We start from the raw sequence: 13,128 nt of genomic DNA, 5'->3' as shown, positions 1-13,128 counted from the left end.
ACACATTAGTCTACTGCATCTGCCCGAGGTTTAAATCAGATAAAATGCTAGGGCAAGATTCTGATGGGTGCAGTACTTTGACCGTAAATGTTAACGAAGTATGGAGTACAAAAGATAATTTCTGCGAAATATTTCATGAATTGCACATCGTGCTTACGACGGTATCAACAGAAACTAATGTAAATTGTGGAAAATCGTAAAAACGGGGAATGTAAAAACAGGTTTCACTATAGTTGTATTGTCAACTTGTTTATGTTTATAACATTGACCAGATGCTAAAAGTGCACTGTACAAACTAAAAGGAGAAAATGATGGGAAGACAGCATCTTTTCAAAATATCTAAATCACATTTTTGGGGAAAATGTTTTTCCCCACTGACACGAAAATCTACGGGTGCCCCTGCCCACCGCTAATCAAGTGTATGAATTAAAGTGGTCATTTTCATTGACGTTGATTTGAACACAACAGTTCTTTACTAGGCATACAACTCGTGAAGCATTTACAGATAGCCGAAGTCAGAAAAAATTTGTAGTGTTGGAGTACCACATTACAGATTCAAAGGTCTTGGGTTCAATATACAGTCTGTCACTATGTACTACTTTCACCTCTGGCAATGTTCACATTATTGAAAAATGCCGAATTTCACAATGAACTGTATGTCTCCCCATAACTGGGTCAGAGAAAGGCAACAACGAAGCAGCTGAAATAGGAAAATAGCTTGTAAAAGCACTGTGCTGTTCAAACCAACCTGACAGCTGAACCGTAAATAAGCAAAGAAAATCGAAAAGAAAACTGAAATCTATCAAAATAAGTCCTATTCCTGCATAGATTGTTCTTTTATTTTGAAATAAACACTTTATTTCATTATCAACAATCGGTTAATTCCACCCCTTTGGGCATTACGAAGTTACATGTTAATAAAAATTGTCAAGCATATAATATGTTATATTGCACACATCAGTGTGGGGAAAGACCAGTATGTGGTGTCGTCCCTAACAACAGTTTTGCACAACCATAGTAGTAATAGACACATCTGTATATAAAATGGAAGAATGGTAACCTTAAGCTGTTTTATCACTGTGATAGCACACGTAACATATTAGAATACATTGATTACTCTCTTGTAGTATGTTGTTGTCTCTGCCCCACGTCAACCTGCATGTCAAAAACCTTATGCTTGAAAATGGTACAAATGCAATAGTAATCGTAAATTAAAAACAGTAAAAGCAAATACGATGTCATTTTAAGTAGGTACATTGGAGTACATTAACTAACTAATTAACATAACTATAGACTTGGTTGTGTGACTCGTATTAGTGTTGCTTCCCCCACAATGTATCATACCATAAACATACAAATTTTTACTGTGATGTAGCTTTTTAATGCCCAAGGGGACAGAATCAGCTAACTGCTAAATATTGCAATAAAGCGTTTATTTCAAAATGAAACAACAGCCTAAGCACAAATTTCCTGCAGCTGTGGATCCGTGCATAGAAAAAATTGTTTTTTAAAAAACTAAAATCATACTTTATGTTTCCAGAATGAGATTTTCACTCTGCAGCGGAGTGTGCGCTGATATGAAACTTCCTGGCAGATTAAATCTGTGTGCCCGACCGAGACTCGAACTCGGGACCTTTGCCTTTCGCGGGCAAGTGCTCTACTATCTGAGCTATCAAAGCACGATTCACGCCTGGTCCTCACAGCTTTACTTCTGCCAGTATTTCGTCTCTTACCTTCCAAACTTTACAGAAGCTCTCCTGCGAACCTTGCAGAACTAGCACTCCTAAAAGAAAGGATACTGCGAAGACATGGCTTAGCCACAGCCTGGGGGATGTTTCCAGAATGAGATTTTCTGCAAGGTTCGCAGGAGAGCTTCTGTAAAGTTTGGAAGGTAGGAGACGAGATACTGGCAGAAGTAAAGCTGTGAGGACCGGGCGTGAGTCGTGCTTCGGTAGCTCAGATGGTTTGCCGGCACGGTAGCTCAGCACTCTGGTTTCCCTTCAAAACGAATAAATCTTTCGCCTTTTACTAAATATTTCCGCGGAGGGGAACATTAAATGAGTCTAGAAGGTATTTTTCGTAGTGCTCGGCTATTGCTGAGCCATAATCACAAGTAAGAACATCCCCTGAGTATATATCGCTGTCATTGATACACAGGCCTGAAGCACGCTATTTCCCAGAAGCAAAAAATAACGCTGTGTACTGGTTGCTGGGAAATTTTGTTAACTACGTCCTTAACAAATTAGGATCCGATAGCATCATAGAGTTCAAGGTACACATGCTGTATGAGTTCCACAAAATTAGAAGCTATTCGAATCACAAGGAAAAGTTCGGTAATATGCTAAAATTGTATTTGAAACAATGGGCATTGGTTAATATAAAAAAAGAAGACTGTGTTGACAGTGATGTATTGTAGTTACCTTAAGGATACTATTTAAGATTTTACAGTATATTTATGATGTGTGCTTTTTCTGCTTCAGAGAGTAGTTTTTTGAAATTTATAAGCTAATGTACAGAACTTATGTGACATTGAGATTGTGTGTCTAATAGTGCCAAACACAAAACATTAAAGGTGCATTATTGGCTTATACTAGAAATTTGGAAATAGACAGTTTTTAAAGAAATGTCCTTATCGACTGGTTAAAATCATAACATTCTATCTGATAAATGTAATAGTCAATAAGTGGCACATTGCCCTGTTCATTTTTGCAGTGAAAGACTGATTATATAGATCTGACCACTTCAGATACATAGATTCAATTAATGTCCAGAAGGTGTAGTTGGAAGGCTAGTCAATTTTATTATTTCTCCTTTCCGCCATTCTCAAGTATTTCAGAAATTGTCTAATATGATTATTAAACTGCTTTATATTTAAAATTATCCCACCAACTTGCTGATATCCATCATAAAGAACTAATTATGCTTCTGTAAAGATTGCAGCTCATAATTCAAAGTGCAGATTTTACTTCTTCAGGTTGAAGTTTGAATGTCTTTAAAAAAATTTTTTCTTGATGTTTAATTTAATTCTTTCTGGTAATTTAGTCAGTAGCACAATCTTCTGTTCTCTTTCCTTAACGTCAGCGTAATTGAAATGATCAAACCGTTTTGTTTAAATAACTTCATGTATGTATAATCTAGTATGTATTTGGAATGTGTAATAATAAAGGTTTTTATAAAAAAAAAAGCGTGTTCGGTCAGAGAGCCGGTTGGCCTCTGTAATAAAAAAACTGAGTAGAAGAAGGATCAACCACCGAACTTGAACAGGATGTCTTACGACGTCCGCAACGACCAATCACAACGATCAATAACGAACAAAATGAAGACAAAAAAAAAAAAAGAGATGGTAGAGCACTTGCCCGCGAAAGGCAAAGGTCCCGAGTTCGAGTCACGGTCGGGCACACATTTTTAATCTTCCAGGAAGTTTCATATTTCATGTGATTGTCTTGATCCAGGTTTGAAAACACTTATTATAGTAGCTTGACAATCAATAATATCTTTGTTCTTAAGTCTTGTAGATAACTTTAGCTCTTTTCTCCAACTATGAGTGTGAGCTCTAATAAGCTTTCTACAGAAACCACTTGTTGTTACTGAAAGCCGGCCGTTGTGACCGAGCAGTTCTAGGCGCTTCAATCTGGAACCGCGCGACCGCTACGGTCGCAGTTTCGAATCTTGCCTCGGGAATGGATGTGTGTGCTGTCCTTAGGTTAGTTAGGTTTAAGTAGTTCTAAGTTCTAGGGGACTGATGACCTCGATGTTAAGTCCCATAGTGCACAGAGCCATTTGAACCATTTGTTACTGAAAGAGCAGAAACTCTTCGAAGTAACGGGTTTTCTGCTAATAATATGATGTTGATCCTGTCTAAGCACAAATGCTGTAAAGCAACTTAATGATATTTAAGTGTTAATACACCTTCCACTATTAGTTTTACTTCACTCATGTAAGTTGGTTATTCATTTACTGGTTCCTTGTCCCTGATGCAATCTGCAGACACGATGAAAGAATGAAAAAGTTTTCAAACCATACTGTAATATTTGTTTCAGGTGCCTTTCATTGAAGTGCTGACAGCGGACGGGAGGAAGCACCGCTCAAAGCGCACCGTTGGCCTGAACTGCGACGAGCGCTCAGAAGAAACGCGCTGTTGCAGATATCCTCTCACCGTCGACTTTGAAGAGTTCGGCTGGGATTGGATTATCGCGCCAAAGAAGTACGAAGCCAACTACTGTGCTGGTGAATGCCCGTACGTCTTCCTGCAGAAGTTCCCCCACACGCACATTGTCCACCTAGCGAATCCAGCCGGAAGTATAGGACCCTGCTGCGCCCCGCGGAAACTCTCGGCCATATCTATGCTCTACTTCGACAATGAATACAACATCATTTACGGTTTATTGCCTGGAATGGTCGTCGATCGTTGTGGATGTTCTTAAATGCCACATTTTAATTACGAACTGTTTCCTGTGCAAGTCGAAAATTGATGAGCCCGTATATTAGCCGTCTCAAAATTCATAACGGTACTGTTTACGATGGCAGGTGAAGTGTGAAAATCCATAACTTGCGGCTCATTTCGAAATGAATATTTTGAAGGAAAAAAAAGATATAATTTATTTCTTAGCGTTGGTGACACATTCCAAAGGGTATTTTCAATGTTATTTCCAACTTAATTATTTTGTATTATCTGTGAAAAATCGAGCGTTCAATTGTAATCGTGCAACTACGTATACACAAATGCCAATACAACTGTGTAACGAAAGGGACAGTTTTTCTGTCTGTCCAGAGATGGTCATTACGCACGTAATTTGGAAGCTTCTCTAGGGCAAACATTATTATTAAACTTAAATAAAACAGTAGCGTAAGCAATATTCACACTGTTTGGTGATCATCTCAGCTTTTTTATTGCACTTTACTGCTGTGGTTGCACCTTAATGTGCAAAATGAAGGGTATTGACGAATTTCTCAGTTCTATAATGGGGACTAGAGGCAGAGGCTGCGTTATCCTACGTAATGTAGAGAATGTCCCCGAAATAAATGAAAGAAAGGTTTAAAATTGCAATATTAGTGTAACTTATGATAAGCGTGAATCATGTCGATTGGCAATACTTGCGTGCTACTGTTACACAATTCCGAGAAAATTCTGTATTCCGTAAATTGTTATCAAATTTTGGTTACAAGTCTATATTAATACCGATGTGATAGAAGAAACACTGTAAATGTCCATTTATTTGTGTACACGTGACTTCATATAGCCACAATTATAAGTATTGATTTTGTATACATGGTTGCATTTGTGTTTGACGGCATTTCCAAAAAGAAACCAATAGATTATTGTCATAATAAATGCAATTTTTATTGAGAATGTGATCTGTCAGACTAATTACATTAATTTATTTGTAATCGGAAATTAAATGAATGAATATTAATTCAGAATAGGCGACAGACCTGTGTTGATCTAATTGGAGATCTTTCTTAGTAATGTGTATTTACTGACTGTCATTATAGTACTTATACATTGATATTTCTTCACTGGGGGATGTATTTGATAGTTAATTATCTTTTATGTACCTCAAAGCTGAGAAATTGGTGTACCCAATCTCATAGTGTGTCAATAACAAATCAAAATCCCTGCAAAAAAATTATTTCGTGTAATTAGGTCAGCTCATTTACTGGCTTACCAAAAAAAGAGAAAAATAAAATAAAATACTATGGTGTTCTCTGAACTCAAACTAATGTAATTACACAGTGCAAAAGTGGCTGAAGCAATGTGAAATACCAATCAAGGCTGTGTTCTCCTGTACAGCATACTGATAGTTATATTATGCTGCTTAGGTTATAAATTAAGCCAGTAACACCTTAAGGCTACAACATGATGTGTTACATACTTATTAACCTCCTGATTACCCCTTTGTTTCCTTTATGCTCTTTTAGCACGTAGGAAAGCAGTAAATTAGTTATTATACATTTATAGATTAAGTTCATTTAAAATGTGTTATTTGAAGTACCAAAGTCAAACAAATTGCAGTTATATTCAGAATTCTGAAAATTAAGTTTCGTGAACTACATATGAAAAAAGTTACATTTAGTGAATTGCGTTTTATTAGGAACTGACTGTGTTTCTAGGTGGATATTTCTGTGTGTTGTCGTGTGTTTGTGAAAAATTAAATGTATTGTTATGTGTACTGCTAACTTTGCATCATTGTGTCTGTAGTATAGCCTATATTAAACAGATGAATGACTTTCATCCCATCAGTCACTATCATTAATGAGTGTCTTCATATAAACTATTCAGACTCGGATATGTTTTATAACACATTTCTGGCATGGTGTGTGGGACTGTACATCAGAATAAAACTACAAGCTGCATTTAGGTTTTAATATGTTTTTCAAACCAAATTTTCTGAACAACAATTGGCCCATAAACAATTTCAGAAATAGTTGTAGCACAATTCTCAACTGTGATAAATAAAATATTGCTTTCACTTAACCAGGCATAAAACTTTAGAAGTCTGGCACTGGGAAAACAAAAATGTGATGAAACGAGTGTTACTGACTCCTAATAATTTTACCACAGTTTCCATTTCTGAATATTTTCAGTCTCGCTAAAATATTCCAAAATAGTTACCCTTAAATGTACAATTTCAAATATCCATACAATTTATTTTGTGGTGAAGTCAAAATATCAAGAAATCAGCAGGTAGAGAAATAAATGTGTGTAAAATTCTATTTTCATGAGGATCAACAGCTTAATAAAATGATGTCCCACTGTTATTCAAAAGGAATGTTCTTGACACACCAGTAGTACACAGAACAATATACAACAAATTTTCCTCTGATGATTCTTTTTATAAATTTTGCAAATAAAAAATGCTGTAACTGCACGTACTGTCATGAATGTTAAGAGACAATGTAAATTCAAGTGTGGCATTGAAATATTTTTTCCAATATACTTTCACACTATTCCATACACAGTGAAAAGAATGAGCAAGAAAAATGAAGACGTTAATGTAGCGGAAGTGCAAAAGGTAACATTTTCAAAGAATATTGTGCCTGACATCTTACTGGAAGGAGTAGGATAAGAATATCCCCAACATAACAGCATTTTGAGGGAAAGATACAGTATTACCTGAAGAAGTACAAGATTTGTAGAAAGTATACAACTTCACAGGAGAAAATATACTGCCTATAGCTAATTGCTTATGGTAATTATTTATCCAGTGTTGTTTCACCTTTCTTTGTAGTAAGGTTGTGTTTCTCCTGTGATGGAAGATAAATCATTAGTACAATTAAGTTATCTGTACATGGATTGTGAAATTGGATTTTAATACATGTGACAAAGAGTCAGAATTTTATCAGAGTGCTGTTGTGCTGCTTACCTACAGAATGGTGTCAATATCTTGTGCTGAGATAGCACAGATCACTCTAGTACTTTAGTTGGCAGTTAATTACAACTACTTTTTGAATATAATTTCTTTTTCAAAACTGATGACAAACATTACCCTTCTCTTACTCACTGATTGCACACATTGACACTGCAGTAATATTAGAATCTATCAGAATAATTCTTGACATTACAGTGACTTAACAAAACCAACACTCATTCCATGAGGGAAATGAGGTAGATACCACCCACTGGCCTTTAGAAGAACTTTCATAGTGTATTGTAATTCTACAAAGGAGCTGTTTCTTTCGTATATAAACATGTAACAATGTTATCTATATTCTGTTCATTTGTGGGATGTATGGGAACACTAAATGCAGGCTGCAGTAAGGTATGTAGCCATAGAGAATTCAGAGTAATAAGAGTAATAAGTATGAAAACGTTCTCCCAGAGAAAATTAATGGACTTTGAAGTACAATAAATATTTGAGATAAAATACAATGAAAATGAATATAAAAATGAAACTGAATTTTTGCGATAATAGAAATTCCAGATTAGAAACAACATATACAAATTATGAAGGGCATTCAATCACCTGAAGATAACTGAGGGATATACACCAATGATAAAAAAATCTCTCTCTCTCTCTCTCTCTCTCTCTCTCTCCCTCCCTCCCTCCCTCCCTCTCTCTCTCCCTCCCCCTTCCTCCTCCTCCCTCAACGCACATTTTCAGATTTTTGTATGTATATATTCACCGTGCATCAAAGAAGTTGTAGCTGAGTAGTAGCTATTTCTCAGAAGTTATCATTGTTTTCCAAACTGGATTTTGTATAAACACAATTATTCAGCCATGTCTCTCAATCATATCCATATGTTCAAGTTGAAGAAAGTGTACTTTTTCATCCATACATGTAAGTTGCTCTTTGGCACAAATCTACAAGATTATCACATCTGTTAGTCCTTACAGAGTAGTTATGTACACAGATTCAATAAATATCTTAACCACGAAAGTCAAACAAAGAATTGAAACTGGCCACAGTCTGAAACAATTTAATGATTTAGGATGTAGTACACATTATCATTTTTGTTTATTCATAACTATATAGCATCCTATGAATACATTTTCTGTGATACTTTTCTGGATTAACTTATTAGTAACTGCTAGTAAGTAATGAATCTGTGTTGTAAAGCAGTGCTCTTCAACTAAAAGTTACTGTTCTTGAATAGGATTCTTCTATAATAAGCCTCACATCTGTGACATGCTTACCAATTATCAGTCGAATTGTGCCATTGGCAGAAGTTTATTTGAAAGCATTTCAGATCTAGCCGCTTTAGAACTTTTAATGACACAGCTTGCTAAGTTAGTCCAAGAAAAGCATCCAGTACTGGTAACACGAAGAAAACTGTTGTACTTTTTATTGTATCCTACATTAAAACAATGACCTAGACGAAATTTAATTCATGAATAAACGAAATATGTGAAACACCGAGTTCGGAATGTATTGATGTAATGCACAGAAACAGCGTGCAAGGGCAAAGGCTTCAGCAAGGATTAACAGCTCAATGAAGCTGATATATGTGCATACTTCATTTACTTGCACATGCTATGTTTTTCCATTGTACATGTAGCCAAGAATGAAGTTTTCCTGCTTTAAGAAAATCTGTCCAAGATACCTCTATGAGAGGATATGATTACTCTCACATTTCTGTGCCTTGTTTTGGATGTGGGTAAATTTCTATGGCAATAGAAAGGATTACCAGATTACCAATGCAATTTCTGAATTCACAGTGGTACTTCCCACATAACTACCACAAACTCATCAAATATCAACAAAGATTATAAGAGTGCAGGTTAAAAGTAATTTGCATTTTTAACACAGTAATCATAGCATAGAGCTTAAATAGTGTCTGTTGGCAGCAACAGTAGCCATAAAATCTCTAATTAAGCAAAATGGCATGAAGTGGCTTAGGATGAATGGTTCAGAGCCCTGGACTGGAAGGTGTTGGTCTCAATTTGAGTAGGAGTAGACACTTCCTTTTAGCTCAGTTTTACCCAAATTGCCACAGGACAGTTACTGGGAACCTGATAACCTTCTCAGAGTTTGGTGCATGATGTACTGACTCGCTTTAGAGCTTCAAAACTCAACATGCAGCTCTGACTTCTCTTATTCTAGACACTGTCGCGTTAGTGATAATTAAGGAAACCTGAAGGATAGTATGATCACAAAAAGGTATACACCTCTTTTGTAGATAAGAAACTAATCTAGACAGCAGGACAAAATCTAGGCAGGGCCTGCATGGTGAACTTTAGTTTTCTCATTCAAGCAATGAATGCAAAATACTGAAATCATAGATGAGACAATATTGGCTATTTTTAAATTTCTTGCATCACTGAAACTGCACTAATTCATAAGAACATCAGAAAAGAAATTAGCATCTGCTAGTGTACAGAGCTCCACATCTGAAATGTACAGTTTCATATTTTAGTGCTTGAGCACCCAATTAGCATTTAATAACCACCATGTATCCAATTAAATTTTAAGATCAACACATGTTTACATTTTTAGTACATGTCAGGAACATATTAAGATCCAAGAAAATTCAGGAGGAAGTAATCTAATAAAAACTACCACAAAACATGTTAAATGAAGCTCATTGTATTACAAATGCTCTGCTTTCTATAACGGTGAGATAGAGAATGAAATTGTAGAGAAATGTGCAGAAACAGCAGAGAAATCGGTTTCCTGACTTTTATCTTCTACAGAAATAAGTATTCTTCTTTTTTTATTTCCTGAAGCATTTTTAAACAATTTATAGCAGAAACTTTACTACATATTGCACTGAAAGGAGGAGGCTTTTTCACTAACTATGTAGTTCCATTAAATTTGGGTTGTACAGAATGTATGTGACAGAATTAACAAACAGAAGAAGAGTAAACAATTTTCAAAATGAGCAGCTCAGACAAAAGTGCAGACTGCACAGTAGTGAAAATTGCCAGTGTTATGACTGAACAATGAAAACTCCAGATTGGAATATCTACAATTATGGATAGATTGCAACTCATGATAAACATGGAATATTGAGTTGCAGACAGGCACAATAAAAAGACTGTTACACACTTTGGTGGGGGGCAGAGGGTGCTTGCTTGTGTGAATGCGTATGTGTTTTGCTTTCCTGATGAACGCTTTTGCTGAAAGCAGAATGTGCAACAGTCTTTTTGTTGTGCCTGTCTGCAGCTCAACATGTCATCTTTACAGTGAGTAGCAATCTATCCTTTCCATAATTGTTAACATGGTGATTAGTCATATTTCATTTCAGATGTGCAGAGCTTTAATGTGTTGAAAAATATACTGTCTCATTAGTGTTGTTTTTGTGGCCTTCTGTTTATTCTGTACACAGCCTCATTAGTTCTCAGATTTGCAGTTTAATAAATTCTATCAATTAAACTCACACTGACATGTTGTTTACACCTGATCACGCTACGAAAGGATGTTTAATATTCCAAGCTACTAAACAAAAGAAAATGAAACAAAATATTTTTGATACTGATATATGTGTATCTAATTTTGAGTACTGACAACAGTGCAGTGTGAGAGCAAACAAACTTTGCCATTTATTAAGTAGTTAATTATTTTCAATAGGTACTGTCTGAAAGCAATCATGTAACCATTGTGAAAGATAAGATTGATTTGTTAAATGTAAAATCCTAGTAATATTCAAAGAAAACCATAAAACAAGTTACTAGTAAAAATATTAACATAATTAGCTATATATATATATGTTGTCATTAACTGTTGTATTTCTTAGTCTTTGAACAGAAGTGATCTCTGTAGATAGACTATGTACTAAAGAATTTGTGTCTTTCCCTATTAATTCAGTTCTCAAAGCTTCACAAATATATCATTAGTAGTCTTTATTGAATTAAATATTTTGTGATATTCATTCTAGATTCCACAATACTGTACTGGAATATTCCACACCAATGTAGATACTTTTGGTGATGGGTTACTCTGCATAAAGAAGGGCATATGAAAATAGTTTCTGTTATTTGTAATGCAAAATAAATAGAAGATTTGAAAAAGAACTCTTGTTTCATGTTTACATTGAAGTATCATTCCTGAGAAATACACTAGACACATAATAAAAATTGAAAGCCAGATTTGTTAATAGTTTACTATGAAAATATTTGCAAGAACCACATAAGAGTATTATTCCTTGCAGCAAACTGGTTTTGTTGTTGACTATTATGTTAGTGGCCATTACTCTTAAGTAAAACTTCATTTAGAAGGCAATGATTTCAATAAATGAATGTGAAACATTCTTAAATAAGCATATCAGAAGTGCAACAGAATTTTCACACAGTTATTCCCAAAGGGAAGTAATATGTATTCTTCATAAGTCACAGAGCAAAAAATAAATAGGCAAAAGTGAATAAATGCTGGGTCAGGAAAATCAACTTAAAGAAAGAAATGATGAAGTTATCCCCTTGGTCTATTATCTCTCCTTGTCTAATGTGGAGTTTCCTTTCCTCTGTAAGTGTAGGAAAATCCATCTGTCTCTCCACAGAAAAACACACTGAATTTATGTCTATCACTTGTCTCTGTATTCAAAATTTTGTGTAACACAGTTATATTCAGAAGTCTGAATCACATTTCTGACCCAATCATCTATATGTCAGACGATGTGAGTAAGGTGAGATTTGGCTTGAGAAGATTTTTCATAGACCACATAAACAGAAAATTGTGTGTACCATCTTTCCAATGCTAAGTTAGAAACTATACTGTAAGGCAGAACTGTAAAATGCAATACTTGTATTATATATGGCACACTAACTAAAAATGCAATGACCTGCCAGGGTAGCCGAGCGCGCTAACGCACTTCTTCGTGGACTTGGGTAGGCGCGCCAGCCCCGGATCGAATCTGCCCGGCAGATTAACGATGAGGGCCAGTGTGCCGGCCAGCCTGGATGTGGTTTTTTGGCAGTTTTCCACATCCTGCTAGGTGAATACTGGACCGGTCCCCACGTTCCGCCTCAGTTACATGCGTCGCAGACATTTGCAACACGTCCACACGATTTACGCTAGACGCAGACAGTTGGGGTACACTGATTCCGTCCTGGAGGGTAAGGGGCGGCGGCAAGAGGGGCATCCAGCCATCCCTAACACTAAAATTGCCAAATCTGTTGTAATCACGCCGACCCTGCGATCAATGTGGGACTATGGCATACGCGAAAGAAAGAACTAACTAAAAATACAATATTTCTCATAAAATAATAAATTTATGCACCTATGTATTTTTAAATCTATCAGAAGAAAATACTGTTAGAGAGGAGTAAGTAGATATTTAACATTAAATTTCAGCACATAATAAAAAAAGATTTAATATCTACAGGAAGAGAGAGTATTACCTTGTTCTTTAGCCTCTGTTTGATTCTACAGTTGTAGATTAGAGTATGTGTATGAGAAAACCTGTTTTGCTGAACGCTTTTTCCATTTCACTCACTTGGTAAAGCTTCCACACCCAAACCCACATTTCCAGATAATGGCTGGCAATAACTTTGACGTACCAGTAAATAATGAAGTATCTAAATTCACTTAGAGACTCGATAATTTATATGATAAAAACACTCCTCTAAAAACTAATAAGAGTAAGAAGAAAACCTGCACCATATCTTACAGACCATGTGAAGCACCTTATGAGTGTCAGAGATACAGGTCACAGGACATACCAATATCACCCAACCTCTGATAATTATCTCA

The 13,128-nt window shown here is 35.7% G+C and overlaps 1 protein-coding gene and 1 non-coding gene across 2 annotated transcripts in view; both read left to right on the top strand.

The window, feature by feature from the left end:
- Positions 1-11,453, top strand: part of LOC126248164 (growth/differentiation factor 8-like) — a 467,910-nt gene extending 456,457 nt beyond the window's left edge. The window contains exon 3 of the mRNA XM_049948918.1: positions 4,041-11,453. Coding sequence (XP_049804875.1) covers positions 4,041-4,424 — 384 coding nt within the window. The 3' untranslated portion in view covers positions 4,425-11,453. The remainder of the gene's footprint in view (positions 1-4,040) is intronic.
- LOC126250448 (U5 spliceosomal RNA) lies at positions 1,985-2,103 on the top strand. The gene has a single exon (XR_007545684.1). It is a non-coding gene; the product is annotated as a U5 spliceosomal RNA (small nuclear RNA).
- Positions 11,454-13,128: the final 1,675 nt, after the last annotated feature.

The sequence above is a fragment of the Schistocerca nitens genome, chromosome 3 (assembly GCF_023898315.1).
Source record: "Schistocerca nitens isolate TAMUIC-IGC-003100 chromosome 3, iqSchNite1.1, whole genome shotgun sequence".
Lineage (NCBI taxonomy): Eukaryota > Metazoa > Arthropoda > Insecta > Orthoptera > Acrididae > Schistocerca > Schistocerca nitens.
The sequence above is the reverse complement of the archived record's forward strand: the minus strand, read 5'-3'. Positions and strand labels throughout refer to the sequence as shown.